This window comes from Danio rerio, chromosome 9 (assembly GCF_052040795.2).
Source record: "Danio rerio strain M-AB ecotype USA chromosome 9, GRCz13ab, whole genome shotgun sequence".
In the NCBI taxonomy this organism is placed as follows: Eukaryota; Metazoa; Chordata; class Actinopteri; order Cypriniformes; family Danionidae; genus Danio; species Danio rerio.
Window position 1 is genome coordinate 13309416 of NC_141029.1, and position 21342 is coordinate 13330757.

The following is a 21342-nucleotide window of genomic DNA, read 5'->3' on the forward strand; positions in this document are numbered from 1 at the left end:
GACTGCCTTCATAGCCACTACAGCAAGAACAGGCAGAGAAACCCTTGGCCTTCGTTCATCAGCCATCTCTTCATCACTGTAGACTAAAAGAGGGAGCCCAGGACAGCCCATGTCCCGTACATCACCGTCATGTACAGTCTTAGACCACTATTGTAACCCCCAAAAAAAGTTTTAAATCAGTCATTCCTCACTTCTCAAACACATTTAAAAGTACAATCTTTACAAATTACTTAGTGAAGCACAATTCCTAAGAAAGTTTACTCAATTACAGTAATTTGTTACTGCCCTAAGCAATTTCAGCCATGAGGTCCAACAGTCCTAATATGCACCCTTTGTATTTTTATATATATTTATTTTTAACTTTACTTTTATTTGTAGCTTGCAGTCTTTTATCACTCTTCATTTGTATCTTAATTCAATCTTTACATTTGATATCAGAATGAATCAGTGTTGCCAGATTGAGCGGTTTCCCGTCCAACTGGGAGGTTTTGAATTTGATTGTGTGGGTAAAAAAATGGCATTGGCAGGTTGACAAAATTTGGGTAGTTTTAAAACGTAACTTCATATGCAACTTATTTAACAAAACATAATCGTGTGCGCGTACTCCATTCAGTTAGTAGTGACCAGTGCATAGCATCAACCGCGTGGGCCCACCCGTAAGAGGAGGTAAAGGAAAGTCATTTCAAAATCTGACTCCTTGGACAAATCTGACACCCTCCATGTGCACGCGCATCACGCAGCGCCTGCAGTTAAACTCACATCGGTTAATAATGACATTCTTATCAATCATTTTTTTCTGCAATTGACAGCAAGAACAAACATTCAATACAATTCAGCTTTATTTGTATAGCACTTTTACAATGTAGATTGTGTTAAAGCAGCTTCACATAAAGGGTCATAGTAACTGGATCAGGGTTTCCCAGAGATGGGTTGCAGCTGGATGGGCATCCGCTGCGTAAAAACTTGCTGGATAATTTGGTGGTTCATTCCACTGTGGCAACCTCAGGATTAATAAAAGGACTAAGCCGACAAGAATATGAATGAATGAATGAATGAATGAATGAACTAGGGGCTCAGGGTAGTTCAGTTTTTACGCAACATAGAAGCGTTGTCTGATTGACCTAGTTATGTTCAAAATAATTTTAGGAACACCAATTGGAACGAATTTCAACCCCATTTTAAAAGTAAAGCATACTAAAATGGGTGTTGTAATTTCAACAATAAGTGCAATGTGTGGGTGAGAGGAAGGCAGTGTTTAGATGTGATCCGGTTATTTTGTGGTTATGTTACTGCATGTGTTAGTTGCTGTATGGTTAAAACCCTGACAGTCAAAGTAACTAGGTTAATTTCAATTTAAATATATTAAAATAAAATAAAAAAATTAATCTACAGTAAATCTTTGTGCGTTTGGGTGTATTTTGGACAGCTTATGGGCTGAAAAAAAGTCATATCTGGCAACACTAAAATAAATTCACAATACATTTTAAAACTAAATCTTCACCTGATTTCGCTGGTGGACTGATCCATGACTGGCAGTAGGGGAGACACGCTTGCACAGGTGTAATAATTGCATTACAAATTTACTTGTAGACCCTTAGCATACAAAATATGACAGAAAACCACGTTATATATAATTTATAGAAACTTCTAGGTATTTCTAGGTATATATTTATTGCGACCACCCCCCCCACCCCCACCTAGTTGTTGCAGAAAATAACAGTAGCCTAAGACATTTGTGCAGTGCTGCATAACATTCTGTGCTATGTCACCCTGTCGTGACCTGAGCTCTCTGTGTGACCTGATAGCACGAAGCTACATGTCTGCAGTCTAGCCTGTGTCTACGCTTCAGGTTTCTGCAGCGATTTCATGTCCGGATGATAAAACTATGAGGACCTAATCTGTACAAGGACACACGTGTGAATGCTTGGAAAACAACACTGCGGGCATGCCATCCAGCTGGATATAACTGAAGATTCTACTTATACTACACAACACATAAAGACACAGTTCAGATGTTAATTTTCAAAACACTTGTCATGATTTTGCCCTCAAATGGCTCCTGTGAGTTGGAAAAGGTTTTTACACATCTCATCCAAAGTCTTTTGATTTTTGTTTTTTAGCCAGTGAAATAACTGTAATCATCCAGCGTAGTGAATGCTCAGAATGCTTTAGAATGCTCATCAGCCAATCAGAATCAAGCATTCAATAGCCCCTTTGAATGAAGTAAGGAACAATTGACAAAAGGCCATTAAATGTTTAGACCTTAGACCCCCATTGAAATGTAGTTGCCTATTTACCTGGTTCTCGGTATATGTAAAACTGAACATATTGAGCTAAAAAACTACCTGGTTGAACTAATATACAAGTGAGGATGGTACAGGCCACAAATATTTGTCCAGAATGCATTCATACACCCGTTCTTGCTTCTATTTTGCTTAAGAATCTGAGTTTTTGAAGAATCTGAGAATCTGAAAGATGAAAGACAGTGTAGAACTCTCTAAGCTGGTTTTTAGAGCTTAGGCTAAACTCATTGCACAATATGTTAGCGGGCATTTTGGTATTGGCAGGCAAATGCTTATTTTTGTAATGTAATCATTGTTGGCCTATTATTTTAATAGATTTTAGGTTTTAATTTTTGATTGGTGCCATCCACATGATATGACATATGCACAGACGCACAAAATGTCAGCGGTATAGGAATTTTTGCATGCAATTTGCAGTCCCAAGTCATTTTTGGGAAAAAAAGATTCAGTTGCTGTCTTGAAGTTTTACTTATTTTTTGCAGGTAGGGTTTTAAATAAAAAAAATAATGATGATAATAATAATAAAAAACTTATATTAATTCTAATTTATCCACTGTATTTGTTTGTATTTTGCTTTTATAATCAGGTTGAAAATAAAACTCTAGCAAGAGTCATATTTTTTGCGCATACATGACTTATTGGTCTCTGTCAAACATTCCATATCAGTGCATCCATAGTTAAAATCTAAGAAATACAGCTTTTTTCGCTGATAGATATCTGGATCTGTGCTAACCAGGGCCATTGACAGGACTCACCTGTTATATTCAAGCTGCTCCAGGGAGAAGATGTGCTTGTTGAAGTACTCCTGGAGCTTCTCGTTGGCATAGTTAATGTTGAACTGCTCGAACCGGTTCACCTGGAGGGGGAAATAAGTCATAAAAACATGACAACATGCCAATGACAGACAGTCTGTCTGGAACATTTTCGCCTCTCAATACTTAACAAATCCCCCACCTCGAAGTTCTCGAAGCCAAAGATATCCAAAATGCCAATGGACTTGAAGTTGTCCTTTCCTTTGATTTTCTGGTTGATTCGGGCGATGATCCAAGAAAAACACTGGGAATACAATGCCATCGCCACAGAATCCCGGGAATCAATTGCCTTTGGAAAGCAAGAAACATAATAATCCAGAGATATTTTCCTTTAGTTAGCCTCCAACAGTGCAACTGAAACCCACAACATCAACAAGCAAAAGTCTCAAGAGGTCATTATGAAACACTAATATGTCCATTTGAATTTCATCATCGTGGAAATACAGTGAAGTTCACAGTTTTATGGGCTGAATCTGCAGTGGTGTGTAATTGTGCGTGTCTTTAAACATGCTGTGAGAGAGATATGTGAAAATAATGAATATCTTTCCTGATTTATACACAAGATCACATAAAAACCACCCAAATCCAACAAAGAACCCGGTTAGCCTTTCAAAGTAACCCCAATAATTTTGTGTTGGAAAAACAGTAACATCATGTTCATGTTAAAGCTGCTGAGGTTTTCATTTCAGTATGTTTATGTACTTCCAGACAATACTGTGACTGAATATTACAAAGACAAACTCTATTTTTCAGAGAATTAACTAGCATGGATTCATTTTTTACCAAAATTATTTTTGCTACTTGTTCAAACTACTTATATAAAATGAGCTGAATCAACACAATTCTTAAGTTTTTTTTTTATTGTTTTACGTTCAATCCACTTAAATTGGTAAACAAAATAATAACGTTTATTAAATCAATTTGTGTTAAGACAACATATCCTCACCTTAGAATTCTAAGGTTCTATCTGACATTTTTGGCAAAATTCAAATATTTCACATGTATTCTTATTAAATGACAATTTTTTTCCATGATGTGATGATATTTTGTATAAGATGTTTACATTTTAAGACTTTTTTTAAAAAACAAAAAAAGTTTTATCTACAAAGTCAAACACTAGCTTGGAGTTATAAGGTTCTTTCTTTGAGCCAATCTGCATTTCAGATGCACGCACAAGGACCAATCAGGATCAGTTTTCTTTGTCATTTTTCCGGATTGCTCCGTTGACAGCAAGAAATACCAGAAAGAATCAGAGTCGACTAGATAATGCCGCACTACACATAATTGTGATCAAACCTGAAACTGAAAAGATGTGTGTAAATGTGATGATTTAAAAGCATTTTTGACATTGAGATGAAATGTTCAATTTTATATAGTTGAAAAAGAAACAGTTATAAAAAAAAGTAATACATTAAATGTAAAATAAATTATTTGTATATTTAGTCTGTGAAATTAATTTGCTCATTGTCTGTTTTCTTTTAAAGTCTTTAAATTTGATTTGAATAATTCATATGAAGCATAAATTTCAAAACATATTACAAATGTATTACATAAAATTAACATCTGAACTGGACAAAATATTTAGCACAGCCCTGTATGCTTAATTTGAACAAGAAAAATAGTCATCCTGAAACATTAAATAAATGTTATAAAAAACAAATGTACCTTTCTTGAACATTAACATATTGTTACAATACCAGTTTTAATTTTTTTAATAAAATAATAAGCAGACTGGTAGTATTTCTTGAAAAGTAATGCTTCGATGAAGGATCTGCCAGATAAAACCTTATAATTGCAAGTGAAAAATTACTTTTTGGAATTAGAAGGTTTTGTCAGCATTTGCCATGTTTATTTTACCCCGACTTGCAAATTTAAGAGAATAATAACAATTTACAGTTGAAGAATTTTTATTCCCCCTGAATTATTCGCCCCTGTTAAATTTTTCCCCAATTTCTGTTTAACGGTGAGCAGATTTTTTTCAACACATTTGTAAACATGATAGTTTTAATAACTCATTTCTAATAACTGATTTATTTTTTCTTTGTCATGATGGCAGTAAAGAACATTTTACTAAATCTTTTTCAAGACACTTCTATACAGCTTAAAGTGACATTTAAAGGTTTAAATAGGTTAATTAGGTTAACTAGGCAGGTTAGGGTGACTAGGTAATATATTGTATAATGATGGTTTGTTCTGAAGACTATCAAAAAAAAAAATAGGTTAAAGGGGCTAATAATTATGTTCCTAAAATGTTTTTTAAAAAAATTTAAAACTGCTTTTAATCCAGTCAAAATAAAACAAATAAGTCTTTCTCCAGAATAAACAATATTATCAGACATACTGTAAAAATTTCCTTACTCTGTTAAACATCATTTAGGAAATATTTAAAAAAGAAAAAAAAAGTCAAAGGGGGCTAATAATTCTGACTTCAACTGTATATTTAGAGTAAATTCAGGGTCTCTCATGTTTATGTATGAAAGAGAACTGTTACACACTTATTGCTTGCTATATAGTATGCAAAACCTTTGAAGCTCAATATCTCAAAATCATTTAGAATGCAGATAGAACCTTATAATTCCAATGCGAAAATACAGTAAAGGAATTTTGTGGAACCTAGCGTTTTTACAGTGAATAACAATGTGTACTAGCAAAATAAACTTTAAGATACTGTGAGAGCTAACTTTATACATGCTCTAAAACTGACACAGCAATTAATTTTTAAAGGTGATGAAAAGCGGTGCAGCTTCTTGAGAAATATCTGCATCTGGAGTTTCAGTTCAACTCATAAACCCAGCAATAACCCTGAGCTGCTATTACTGGATTACAGAAGGGGAGAAAGTTAATACCCACAAATTAGCCCCTGCTATTGCTCTGAATGCCAAACTCCCGTCTATTGTTTCAGCGACACTATAATTCATCAGTCAGAGACACTTCTGCCTGATTCTGAACAGTGTGTTGGCTCCATCAGAAAGACCTGAAAGAATGGCTGTTTGGGCAGGATACGCTCAATGGCAGCTGTTGAGGTCCTGACCACTGTGTTAAAGCATTATGGGAAAAAGAGCAGGAATAAGGGCTTCCATTAAGACATGGCCCTGCTTTATGACTGCTGACACAGGCTGGAGTTAGTGGCCATTGTTTTTTTCGTGAAAAGATTGCTTGTGTGTTTCTACTGAGTCGGTCACAAAGGCCAGGGCTCTTTCTTCGTGCAAGACGAGATTTATGGGACTGTGTGGGTTGAGGTCTCTTTACTATTTGCATGTGCAAACTTTCAACTATTTTTCTCTCTTTAGTCTCAAGTGACAAAAAAAACAAGTCTTTGATTTGTATTCAGTAGATCTTGAACTTTTGTTGCAGAAAGATGAATTCTCAAAGGGATAGTTCATAAAAATATGAAATTTGCTGTTCATTTATTCACCCTCAGTCAAAGATAAAGGACCTTTTTGTCTCAGTATAACATTAAACATAATTATTCGTTTAACACAGTAGTCCTTCTGATTAGAAAACACATGTCATTGGCTACTAGATTATATCTCACATAATATTATCTAACATGTGAAGAGTTTAAAGGAAAAATCTTAATATCATCTGAAATTTTCTTCTAAAATGAACATTTTTATCAGGCTCCTGTGTGTAGGTTCAGTAATTTCACTTTACAGTCCTTTTCTTGGTCTTTAAAGGGAAATAACACAACATAAACGAAGGTGGCTGAGAAAAATGTTCATTTTTGATGGAAATGGCAATTGCATCTAAACTTTTCATATATTAACAAATAATTAAAAATTCTAAGGTATAACAGAATTAATATCTGGGTCTCCTGACAAAACTTTTTAGTAGAGCACTGGAACGGTGCGTGGCCCTATTGGAATTGCTCAGTTTCTTCTTCTTCCTATTATTATTCTGTCCCGGAATGAACGCAAATTTTGAGGGTCTAAACATGCTCGAAAACTCACAAACATTTCCGAAAATTTTCATGTGTTATGGCTTTCGGAAGTAGGTGTGGCAAAATGACTCGACAGGTAGCACCGCCTACAAACATTCAATGAAGTGCCCCACATTGGTACATTTCATGCACACATATGAAAATTAGCACACACATCAAGCATGCCAATACCTACAAAAAGGTCTCTTGGAGCAAAATCTCAAACCCAACAGGAAGTCAGATATTTTTAACTTCTGCCAAAAAAAGAGCAGTTTTTTTATTACCAGGCGTTGTATCAACAAACTCCTCCAAGTGATTTTATCACATCAACACCAAAATTGGGTATTGTCATCTAAAGGACTTGGCGATGTTAAATAACAAAGATCTAGAGTTTTCATCAAAGGGCGTGTCTGTGGCGGCCTCTCAAACTTTGATGTTTCGCCACACATTTAATAAGAGTCCTGACCTGAACACGTTTACATGCCAATATCCAGTTATAGAACCACTTGCTGGCAACAGGAAATGACATGTTTTACAGTGTAACAAACTCCTTCTACAAATTTCATCATATCAGCACTAAATTTAAGAGGTGGTCTCAAAAGGGTCTAACAATGTTATATCGAGGAGTTCTAGTCTTTTTGTCGAAGGTCGTGTCAGTGGAAGTACTTATAACTCAGCCAAACAATGTCTGATCTACCTCAAAAATCACAGGTTCAATGAGATTCCTCTACTGAAGACATCTACATGCCAATAATGAGTTACAGTCATAGCGCCACCTGCTGACAAGAGGAAGCTTGGCCTAAATCTGTGATTTTCTCAGGTTATATATATATATATATATATATATATATATATATATATATATATATATATATATATATATATATATATATATATATATATATATACATATATATATATATATATATATATATATATACATATATATACATATATATATATATATATATATATATATATATATATATATATATATATATATATATATATATACATATATATATATACATATATATACATATATATATATATATATATATACATATACATATATATATATATATATACATATATATATACATATATATACATACATATATATATATATATATATATATATATATACATATATATATATACATATATATATATACATATATATATATATATATATATATATATATATATATATATATATATATATATATGTACATATATATACATATATATATATACATATATATACATATATATATACATATACATATATATATATAGTATTAATTTTGTGTTGCCTGTAAATGTTTTTTCGACTCTCAAGATGCTGGCAGCCTTTGATTTGCATTTTATGTATCACTAGGAACCACATTTTCATCTAAAAAACTCATCTCGGATGGCCTAAGGGTGAGTAAATGACAATTTGTTTGGAAATTTCTGAGGATGAACAACCCTTTTAAGAAAGCTTGTGCTTCACTGACTGTCTCTTGTGTTTAATGTGTATATTTATGTGACAGACTGCCCCCATTAGGCGGCTGCAAACCGCCGTCTCCACACTCATTGTGTTTTTCTCATGAGATCTTTATCGCCAAGTTATTATAGCAGGAATCCAAGGGGACAAAAAAACAGGAAATGGTACCAAGTCACGCAAAGATGCTTTTCTGCACAGCCTTATGGGTGTGTGAGCATGTTTTTAATGACAGTCTGTCAGTCAATCAGAGGGGAGTCTGGGGATGCAGGGAAGTAAACATGTCTCTGGACACACCGAGGGCACGCACATGCCACAACTTGATGGGTAAAACAAACATCAAAAAATCTGTACCAAGTAACACTTTCGAAAACCACTGCAAAAATGTATGCCCGTATTTGAATAAACAAAGATCTTATTTTTAGACGTGCCAGTTCAGCACAGGACATGTCAAGACAAGTCAGCGGACACAGATCTGTACCTGCTCCACGGTGAGGGGCGAGCAGATCTCCTCTCCTCTCAGGATCATCGAGCGCTGTGTCAAAACCTCAGACAGCTGAAAAGAGTCCAGTCCCAGCAGATCACTGACCACACTGACCACTGTCATGCAAATCAACATACAATGCATCAGTCCATGTGTGCATGGCTTAGAAGTTATGGATGTTCAACACACTAATTAAGGTTTGTTTTTGGTTGCCAATGTAATATTATTATTTATGTAGTATTGGTACTTTTAGAAATAAATACACATCATTTCATTTCCCAAGTGCTAAAGAATTAGATTTTAGTCTGTAAATGTAATGCCTGATTATTTTAGATTACTTAAGTTAATTTATTTTATAATTGTACTCTTTTTGCCAATATTCATCTATAGTAAAAATAAAACTGACCCTCTAGTTATTTTCTTAAGCATATTTCTGAAAATAATTATGTCAATAAGATGTTTATTTACTTTTTAAATTATTATTTTTTTTTAAATGAACACTAATAAGGACACATTAACATTGAATATCAAAATTTATAGTAAATAGATTTGGAAATTTACCCAACAAAAATGGTTTTCCTTAGAGAGTTCTTAAGTAGTAAACAACTGTTTTACACACTGATAATAATTATTCATAATTTTTGATTCATTTAATTTAATTAATCAAATGTTTAATTATTACTAATACAAACTGAAGACTAGAATAATGACAGCTGAATTCAGCTTTGCCATCACATCTTTAAATAGAATTTATTAATATAAATATGAAGAGAAAATCTATTCCACCAGAAAATTCCTCCGAAAATTAGCTCCTATGTATAACTTCAGTAATTTCACATTGTGGTGGTGAATATGTTTTTGTTTAAATGGTTTTAAAGTGAAATAACAAAACATAAGAGGCATAACATAAGACATAATAACATAAGAGAGAGATGAAAGATTTAGATAGCCCTTTTCATGTTAGTTTTTGCGTCTATTTAATACAGTATAATATACAGTTGAAGTCAGAATTATTAGCCTCCCTTTGAATATTTTTGCTTTTTTAAATAATTCCCAAATTATGTTTAACAGAGCAGGGAAATTTTCACAGTATGTCTGATAATATTTTTTCTTCTGGAGAAAGTCTTATTTGTTTTATTTCAGCTAGAATAAATGCAGTTTTTAATTTTTTAAACACCATTTTAGGGACAAAATTATTAGCCCCTTTAAGCTATATTTTTTGATAGTCTACAGAACAAACCATTGTTATGCAATAACTTAATTACCCTAACCTGCCTAGTTAACCTAATTAACCTAGTTAAGCCTTTAAATGTCAATTTAAGCTGTATAGAAGTGTCTTGAAAAAGTTCTAGTCAAATATTATTTACTGTCATCATGGCAAATATAAAATAAATCAGTTATTAGAAATGAGTTATTAAAACTATCATGTTTACAAATAAGTTGAAAATAAGTTTTCTTTAAACAGAAATAAACAGGGGGCTAATAATTCTGACTTCAACTGTAATTTTGTTCCCCATTCCCTCATTCAAGAAAATTTAAAACATTCTGTCAATGACAGAATCAGCAGTTACTTGAAGCCATTCCAGCATTAAGACAGATTAGTGACTTATCACCCATATGAAGTACAGTTGTCAGAGTAAATGTAGCATGCCTCTACATGCACTCTCCTCTGTGAAGGCCTTTATTCATAACCCTTGACAGATAAAACATCAACTGAGACTGTGTGCCAGGGCTACAGGCAAGAGGTCGTTTTACTGAAATAACTATTTAAAAAGCATGTATAACATGCTAACTATGTTTCCGGCAGTTGATGATGTGTCACTAACCTCCTTTAGTGGTGATCTGAGCACCTCCTGCTGTCATGAACTCAATGTTGCCGATCTGAAGGACTCCAGAGAGTAACTTAAAGACATCCCGAATCTCCTCCTCAGTGAACTCCATCACCTTCAGCGCTTCCTACACAGTTAAAATACAACAAAACTGTTCATCTGTGTCAAGATGCATTTTTTATTGTAATACTTTATTTAATGAAGGTGACCATCAGGCTCTGTTGGGGGCAGAAGATGTGATTTTGCAAGACAATGAGGGACATGTGTGAGAGAGATAGATGACATTCTTTAAATCACCAATATACTGGCCATTAACAGATTAGATAGATAGATAGGTGGATGGATGGATGGATGGATGGATGGATGGATGGATGGATGGATGGATGGATAGATAGATAGATAGATACAGTAGATAGATAGATAGATAGATAGATAGATAGATAGATAGATAGATAGATAGATAGATAGATAGATAGATAGATAGATAGATAGATAGATAGATAGATACATACATACATACATACATACATACATACATACATACATACATACATACATACATACATACATACATACATACATAGATTAAGTTTAATTACAGTTCAATGAAACAATTCTATACTGTATAGAAACAATTCTATACATGCACGCTTGGTTAATGAAATAGTTTGAAAACAATAATTCTTCAAAAAATGCTGACATCTAGTGTCAAAAAGAAAGAAAACAAGGAGAAGAAATGGAATCTGGACACATTATGCTTTAATGTGAATATTCGCATCTGAGTAAAATATAAGTAAATAAATAAATAAAATAAACTCTGTTTTAAAAATTGTATAGGTTAAATATACATGAATAATAACTTTCCGGTTAGTCCTCCTTAGTTTACTATGTATGGAGATAGATTTTTTTTTTTCAATCAAAAACATTTAGATATCAAATTTAATTAAGTACATGGTAATAAAAAAATAAAAGATTGCCAAAAAATGTTTAATTAAAAAACTCATATCAATGATAATAAAATATTTTGGATTGCAAAAATAAACTATTGTCCTATTATGCAGTTTTTATATTGCACATCTAGAATCCTTGCTTGCGAGTTGAAATGTTTGGATATTAAAGACACAAAATTAATCCCATGGTTTCAAAACTTTTCAATGCGCAAGCAAAAGATTTCAACTCGCAAGCAAAGATTCTACATGTGCAATAAATGACAACAGAATTTGTGGTAACTGCATAATAGGACAATAGTTTAATAGTTTATTTGCAATCTTTTATTTTTTTATTAATATGTACTTGATTTTCCCCTAAAACTAAATATTTTTGATTGAATAATAAAGAAACAAACCTATCTCTATAACTATGAACTGTATACAGAAAAGTCAGGATGTGGTGCCCTCTAGTGGCAAATTAATTAAAGCATAGTAAAACAGCATCTGTGTGTTCATGAAAACAGTATCAGTCTGAGGTGCGAGAACAATGCTTTCACACAAAGATAATAAAGCAATTTCTTGACTCACCATTACACTATCATAGAGGTGTTTGTCATCTAGGCTTCTGTCTTTTACACAGCCGGACTGGTTGAGGTAATGATAAGCTTCAGGAGAGTCAGCTAGCACATACATTTCTGAAGGTGAAAACAGGGTTCAATATACTGTACTGCACTACAGTCGGCAAAATTATTAAGCTTCCTCAAAATCTCTATGAATTAAATCCAATTTAACAAAAAATCATGATAAAAGCTCACCTCTGTGTTCATACTTGGCACCTGACAACAAGGCATAGAAAATATGATAGTTTCTTTCTCCTGGATTTTGTCGCACAACTCGATTCTGGAGACAAATGTTAAAGGATTTAATGCAACTGTATTTACAGAGGGCTATCTACCATTTCCCACTAGTGACTACTGCAGTTCAAATTATGGGTAGCCAACTTCCAATAATAAATGCTGAAACATAAATTAATAGGGTTGTGCTATGATGATCAAACCATATACAAGGTATACATGTATGGACTTTCACTAGTGAAAATTAAACCATGAACTAAACTTCAACTCTGAAAACTGGACTGTCAGTTTCAATTTACTAGATCTTCTAAAACTAAATGAGAAGAAAATAACATACACTTGTTTTTTTTACATATTTATCTCACAAGCATATATCTGTGGCCAAGACTCTTTTGAATTCCTCTAAATAATTGTTCCTTCTTTTAATATTCAATGGAAGAACTATTAAGAGAATAATGACACCTCATGGCAGGTCTTTAAAACACTTTACTGTTAGTTTACACTTTAAAGTTAATCCCATAACTCACGTTCAACACAAGGCATAGAGAAATCATGGATAAAATAAAAGTATACCTTTTCAAGCAAATAATCAATAATACAGCCACCCTGGATATTTCCACTCTGGGAGAAGTGAAGTTGAATGAACTTTCCGAAGCGACTGGAGTTGTTGTTGTAAACTGTTTTTGCATTTCCAAAAGCCTCCATTATTGGGCTGGAATGGGACAGGAGGTACAGGTGTGAAAACAGAAAAAGCTTAGATGCAGAGTCAGTCTGGATGTTGTGTGTTGTGTCTGACCTGCTCTGTACGATGGCCTGCTCGACTCGGGTTGTCCTCTCTGACAGCGGAGAGCCCGTGGAGTTCTGACTCATGACCGACAGAAACTTCAGGAGCAGTTTAGTGCTCTCCGTCTTCCCAGCACCACTCTCTCCACTGAACACACACAGAGATGCATATATGAAGCACTTGCAAAAAACAAACACAGGCACACTCTAGTCTGTAGTTGTATGGGTTTAGGTTAATAAAGCAAAAAATAAATATATAACTAAAGTTTGATTGAGGTTGGTAAGATTTTGTCCTTTATGATTACTGATGCTTCCTTATTTAATAAAAATACAGTAAAACAGATTTAAAATATATTACAATATATATGATTATTAATAATAGAAAATTGCAAATTATGTATAAATAATAACTCACAATTATGTGCTGTAAAGTTTGAATTGTGAGTTTATATCTGGTAAGTAATATACACATATACACAAAGTGAGTTTATACATTTTTCTCAGAATTTCGCGAATAAGAACATTCATTCATTCATTTTTTTCAGCTTAGTCCCTTTATTAATCTGGGGTCGCCACAGTGGAATGAAATGCCAACTTATCCAGCATACAATACGTTTTTCGCAGCGGATGCCCTTCCAGCTGCAACCCATCTCTGGGAAACATACACACACACTGATTCACACTCATACACTACGGACAATTTAGCCTACCCAAATGACCTGTACTGCATGTTTGAATTGAATTGAATTGAATTTTATTTGACAGATTTTAGACAAACTGTACAAAAAGTATTCCATACACTTTGTTAAAAAAACTGTCGAGGATAAAAACACAATAAAGCCCTGGGCTTATTTCCATTGTGGTCCTCTGTTAAATAAAAACAATGTATGGCTTCAAAATACTAATGAAGAATAAAACAAACAGTCGCCACAGCGGTACGAACAGTCAACTTATCCAGCACATGTTCTACACAGCTAATGGCCTTCCAGCCGCAAACCTATTCACACTCAAGTAACATATAAATTAAAACATCCTCGTCCACCATGCAAACTAATTATCCCCATCAAACAACCATCTTTTGATAGCTTTTTTGAACAACCTTAAATCTTTTATTTCCTTGATTGATTTTGGTTTTTGGACTGTGGGGGAAACCGGAGCACCAGGAGGAAACCCACGTGAACGCAGGGAGAACATGCAAACTCCACAGAGAAACGCCAACTGAGCCAGCTGAGGCTCGAACCAGCAACCTTCTTGCTGTGTGACTACAGCACTACCTACTGCATCACCTGAATAAGGACTTGTAACTTTTTATTTTATTTTTATTTTTATAACTGAGTTTACTGGACAGTATGTCATCCAATAAAAAAAAACATAATTGTTTGATTTTATCACACTATTAGGGAAGAAAAAAAGTCCAAAATGTCAGATTAGATAAATATTGCAACCAAGCTGCCATACTCAACATCTTTAACAGAGAGAAAATACAGTTGTGTAGGTTTTAAATAGTGCAGAGTGCATCAGACGAAACTTCACATTTTGTAATATCTGCTCTTGAGCGCTATAAAATCTCTCAATTGCTTTTCATCTTGTTTATTTTAGCCAATCGTTATGAGGTAAACTAAAAAAAAATGGTGCAGAAGCAAATATGACTTGCAGTAAATTTAGTTAGTAAATTTCCCGATTAGTTACAGAAGCTGCAAGTAATACATTGAATTAAATATGAGAGAGAATGAGAGAAAAAACTCAAATTTATCATTTGAAAAATAATTCAAAATGTCGTTGAACATCAGTTGGTAAACTTTCCAGTTTCTTTAAAGTGATTTATGATGTTCACTTGACCCCTGTGCAGTCTGCAGTGACCTGCTGACTCATAAATGTTTCACATGCTATTGATCACAATAATTTATGGGCAAAATATCAAACTATATTTACTATGATTGTACAACACAACACAGCAAATTAATGCCCAGGTTTGTTCCACCGAGCATAATAATTTTTTTTAATATTCGTTCATTCTATTTCTTTTCGGCTTATTCCCCCTTTTTAATCTGGGGTCACCACAGCAGAATGAACCCTCAACTTATTTAGCATATGTTTTACGCCGCGGATGCCCTTCCAGCTACAACCCATCACTGGGAAACATCCATACACACTCATTCACACACATACAGTACACTACGGACAATTTAGACTTCCCTATTCACATATACAATGTCTTTGGATTTGTGGGGGAAACCGGAGCACCCGGAGGAAACCCATGCAAACACAGAGAAAACATGCTAACTTTTCCAAGAAATGCCAACTGACCCAGCTGAGGCTCGAACCAGTGACCTTCTTGCTATGAGATGATCGTGCTACCTACTCTGCCACCTTGACACCCACATTAATATTAGTAATTTAATTTTAAAAATTAAACATATCAGCTGTTTTATGTAAATCCCACACACAGAACTTTTAATTAAGATGGACAAATACCATGTGAACAATCCCACAATTATTGGAAATGCTCACTTCCAAGGTCTTCTTACTCCATCTAGCCACTAAAGCAAATACACCTGACCTGTGACCACCATAGCAAAACGAGTTACGCAATAAACCTTGCAATATGAGTCAAACGTAATCCATCTCTAGATTGAGCTGTCATACTCTGATTGGATTACAGTCCTGTGGAACAGCAGATTACCGAATCACTCATGTATACATCAGTCCTTTTGTGTGCTTCAATCTGAACAGCAAAAATGACCAACAGCAGTCTTTGTATTTGCAGGATTTGATTAACCGTCTTTAAATTTTACTCTAAAATCTGGTCGCACTTGGTGTGATATGATGCAGTGTAAAAGCAGCACGAGGTCGATAGTGGAATTTAGTCTTTTGGAGCGTCTTTTTTTTTATGTCTGTACTTATGAATGTCCCACAGTAATGTAATTTTGTATGGTATGTGAGTCTGTCTGTTAGATTAAAAACAAAGTTGATGAACCGGATTAAAATCTGCTCAGAGATAGCCTCTTGAAAAATTATATGACCTTTCGTATTACAAGAAACTTACAAGGCTGGCTAGAAACATAATTTTGAACGCTAATCATGTCTTTAATTAAGAATCATGAAGTTTAATCATCGATTTAAAGTCCAAAGTGAAATTAAAACATACATTTGTACATTAGGCTGAAAGCCCGTGGCCAGGGGGTCAAAAGACCCACTTGTCATTGATAAAGGTCCAGAATGTGTCCCATACATAAGCTCATTTGTCCTATTTTTACCGCTATGCCATCATAAATAGTGAAAATAACCCATCAAAACAGGTTTTAAGACAAAGTGGAATCCTCTATTGGCTGTCGCTTCGGTGTGACTTCAGCTAATCAGTTTTGGCCAATGCTAACAATTATTTTTTCTGAGTACTTTTTACATCCAGCTGTGCAAGAAGACATCCAATCTGATATAAGTGAAGTCATTTTTCACTACTGTATTGTTTTTAAATTGAGGATATATTTTACAAGTAACTTTTGTTCTATATCTTGGACCTTTGAAACAAAAAATTACCAATGAAAAGGTGTGAAGAACCAAAAGTGGCCCAAAAGTATTGAAATTAATTTGAATACTATTTTGGCTATCCGCTTGTTAAGTGTGACGTCACGCCAAGCGGCTTCCGGGTCCAAGCGCTCTATTCAACTGAATGGGGAGACTCATGAAATGGTAATAATAAACGTTTACAAAGCAACTTAATGCTTTCGAAAATCACGATCGCAGTATATATGTCCATGCCTAATATCCGATGGCCAGAAAGTGATTTATTTTTTTATAAATTGTTAAATTTTTGTTATTTGTTATGCAGCAAGCCCAGAGATTGTTGTATACACTATATAAAATTAACTTTAATGTGTGATAGGAATAAAATGTGATCCTAAATGAATGATTTCTCCACTCAAATGAATGGCAGCTTGGACCCGGAAACAGACATACACATACTTCACAAACACGTCACCACTTAACAAGCGGATTGTTGTTATCCATGAATTTCCAAATGTACTTTTTAGGTTATCATTACCATACGACAATCTATTTCAGCTCCAATAGTGCATAAAATTTCACTAAAATGCAGAATTTAAATCTCATAATTAAATAGCCTAAATGAGGCCTATAGCCAAATAAAGATTCACTTTTTGAGAAAAAAGAACCACCCATTTCCACTGGCAGGCTACGGGCCTGGGCTGTCTTGGAGCTTAATAAGGTCTGTGTAAAATTAAACTTTTATTTTTATATTTATGTATGTATATTAGTTTTTGTCCCATTGTGAGGAGTATTTAACATGCTGTTGTGCGAGAAAAAAATTAAAACTAAGTCTGAAAATAAAGTTTGCATTGTATTGTAGGTCACCTGATGAGCACACACTGACTGTCGTGTCTCTTCCACAGGCAGCGGTAACACTCGTTGGCCACGGCGAAGATGTGTGGAGGAAGTTCACCCAGATGATGTCTGCTGTACACATCCACCGCCTCGCTGTCATACAGGCCTGCTATCTGCTTATAAGGATTCATGGCTGCCAGGATCGAGCCAATGTTAGTCTGCAAGGTAGAATAAATAACAGTATGGTCATTAAACATTATTATTTTTTAACTCTAAAGACATATTAACTGCACTTACAGCTTAAAACGGGTATATACTGTAACTATGATTTGATTCAATCTAGAAAAATCTCCTTAATTGTTTTTAAAGTGCCAATGAAAGCAATAAAATGTGATTAATAAACAGTTGAAATCAAAATTATTATTATTTAAAGGCTTAACTAGGTTAATTAGGTTAGGGTAATTAGGCAAGTTATTGTATAATGATGGTTTGTTCTGTCGAAAAATATATAGCTTAACGGGGCTAATAATTTTGTCCTTAAAATGGTTTTTAAAAAATTAACAACTGCTTTTATTCGAGCCAAAATAAAACAAATAAGAGTTTTACTAGAAGAAAAAAATATTATCAGACATACTGTGAAAATTTTCTTGCTCTGTTAAACATCATTTGGCAAATATTTAAAAGAGAAAAAAAAATCAAAGGAGGGCTAATAATTCTGACTTTTACTATATGAAACCCACTAGTAGAAGTGTGCTTTCTTATCGATATGGTTGCAAATTATAATCGTTTGTCATTATTAAAGATCTATAAATCCACTGACAATTGTGTGTTCAACTCTTACACATCAGCTAATGGCTAATTGGCAAATGGCTATCTAATGAGGCTTTTATAATGATGTTTTTAGCTCAGTTAAATCAATATATCACCCCCAGTGGACATTAAGTCAAAAGACAGGAAGTACAAAAGACGATAAAAGAAAAGACTTTCTTTCTTTCTTTCTTTCTTTCTTTCTTTCTTTCTTTCTTTCTTTCTTTCTTTCTTTCTTATTAGCTTATAGATATGGGCCAGTAGGGGCCTTCTCTGCCTACTGGTAGGCTCAGGAAGGCTGTTATGCATCCACATGGTTAATCAGCTATACTAATAGAAAAGATTCCAGATCCAGATCTGTTTTTACATCACTGTCACAGTTGGGTTTTGGGTTGGGGTAGGTGTAGACGTTAATAAAAATGTATGGGAAATTTAATAAATAATATAAATCATTCTTGTTAACTTTTTGGCCGCAGCCTTATGTGATCTATAGCTGATTAACCATGTGAATGGATGATAGCCGCCTTCCGACCAGTGGACGAAGCCTACCAGTAGACGAAGAAGGTTCCTACTTGCCTATATCTATCAGCTGATAACCACTGACAATGCCCATTCAATAGAGTAATAGCATTCGAATCGGATTATATATATATATATATATATAATATATATATATATATATATATATATATATATATATATATATATATATATATATATATATATATATATATATATATATATATATATATATATATATCATTAGCATATAAAATAAAAAGGATAAAATAATAAACACTTCATAATATGAGACATGTAGTTCATGTTTTTAGTACTATGAGAAAATTATGAAAACTCAATTTATTCATTTTTGTTAATATTAGTAGATAAAAATATAGTTGTTCATTGGTAGTTTAACTCAAAATGCATTAACTAATGCATTAGTAATAGTTGAACTATGCTGTAAAAGCATTGTTCATTGTTTGTTCATGTTAGCAAATACATTACCATTAACTTTATGTCCAATATTGTGAAGTCTTACCAAAAATGTATTAAATAATAAATAATAATGCAATTAGTTTTTTCTTTTTTTCTGGGAAATAAAACATATAACCATCAGTATTTTCTTCATTTCTTTTTATTTCAATGAAAATCCTGCACAATGTTAAGCTCTGATTACACACTATTAAAGCTTCACAGAACAAGGTTCCTTTGAGGCACAATTCTCCACAAAGTACATACTGTTCCTTTGTTTACATGCAAACACTGCAAAATCCAAATCCCTGTTTGAATTTGATGAAGGGAATTAGTGTGTGAGTGTGTGGTCCAGGTATCCCAAGCTTACATTTATATTAAAGTGCTTATATTTTATATTAAGATATATCCTTTTGAGAGTGTGAAAACAGAATGCTTCACTTTATTACCTTGTCCTCAATGCCATTACCTAGCAGGCATTTTTTTTGTGTTTAAAAGATGGGCAACAGGCCTCTTTGCTAAAACGAGGCTAAATTTGGACTGCCAGTGAAAATCTAATAGACGTCTATTTTTGGACAATTGTTAAATGTCTATTAGATTTTTATTTAAATCCCAAATTTAGCCTTGTTTAGATGTCTATTGAATGTGTTTTAAGTGTGAAAATTGCTTTAGTGGGTATTATTAGGTTGAATCTAGCTGTATAAAAACAATAGAAGTCTATGGAATAGAGAAGTAAAGGTGTGTGTAGTGTGCAATCAACTCACATAAATGAGGTCTTTCTGGTAGCGCAGGTAGAGGTTGTGCATGATGGCGGCCTCGTGAAGCTCAGCCAGAGTGGACATGTCCTCCACTCCACTGATGCTGGTGGAATGCATGGGGAAAACCTTCAGCCGGTTCACCTCAGCCTGATCCAGAGTCATCACCTTTAACACATACACACACAGCACTGTCTACACATACTGCAAAAGGTTGAAAAACTAGATGAGCAGCTCATTTTACTGCTTTCAGATCAGTGGTGGACATACTTACGCATTACTAATAATGGTTTATTTTGCAAGATAACATTTGGTCAAAACTTGTCATACACCGATGACCATATTAATTATAATGAACGATAATTCCAAGTGTTGCAAATGATGCAAATAATAAAATATACCACACAGCTTAGCTAGTATGTAACTAAAATTATTAAGAAACAAAATGGTGTTTATTTGTCTGGAAAAAATATAAGCACACAATATTAAAAGAGAAGAATCCTATGCTCTCATATTAGTGTTGTATTTATTATGTGCTAAAGCTGTGGGAAATATTACTCAAAGTATGGATAAAAAGTAGACCTTTCAAAAGTACTCAAGAGTAGTGAGTATTATGCTGTGAAAAGCTGATGCATTGACATGTAATTTGTAGACGAGTGTAAGCGTAACATTCTGTAGTGCATTTAGTTATTGCCCAGCAGGCACACAGCGTCACAAGACATTAAAATTAGTTTAGATTTAGGTTGTGATGTCAGTTGACCAAAATTTAATGTTTAGTTAGCATCTAAGGATGATCTTTTTGTGATGTCCAATAACGACGTCAAATGATGACAAGATTTGGCTAATTTTAGGTTGTTAGAAAGTGAACAAAAATTAACGTCAAGCCAACCTAAACTAACGTCATGTCTGATAGGCATCAAAGTGGTAACATCATCATTGGACGTTGATATTTGGTTGATTTTAGGTTCAATGTTATACATTGATGTTAGCCCTGATGTTGAATTCTGACGTCAACCTGATTTTCCTTTCCAAACAAAATGCAAAGTCCCCAAGACGTTGAGGTAT

General features: G+C 33.8%; 2 protein-coding genes across 4 annotated transcripts in view; both read right to left on the minus strand.

Moving 5' to 3' along the window:
- The window catches only part of LOC141376079 (uncharacterized), a 996984-nt gene that overhangs the window by 380795 nt on the left and 594847 nt on the right, over positions 1–21342 (minus strand). The window lies entirely within an intron of this gene.
- The window catches only part of myo10l3 (myosin X, like 3), a 157177-nt gene that overhangs the window by 84524 nt on the left and 51311 nt on the right, over positions 1–21342 (minus strand). For all 3 annotated transcript variants that reach the window (XM_087267542.1, XM_087267541.1, XM_087267540.1), the window contains exons 3-12: positions 20287–20445; positions 17771–17958; positions 13413–13547; positions 13190–13328; positions 12578–12662; positions 12351–12457; positions 10831–10960; positions 9002–9120; positions 3258–3404; positions 3059–3159 (exon numbers count right to left, since the gene is read on the minus strand). In XM_087267542.1, the coding sequence (XP_087123668.1) occupies positions 3059–3159; positions 3258–3404; positions 9002–9120; positions 10831–10960; positions 12351–12457; positions 12578–12662; positions 13190–13328; positions 13413–13547; positions 17771–17958; positions 20287–20445 (1310 nt within the window). The remainder of the gene's footprint in view (positions 1–3058; positions 3160–3257; positions 3405–9001; positions 9121–10830; positions 10961–12350; positions 12458–12577; positions 12663–13189; positions 13329–13412; positions 13548–17770; positions 17959–20286; positions 20446–21342) is intronic.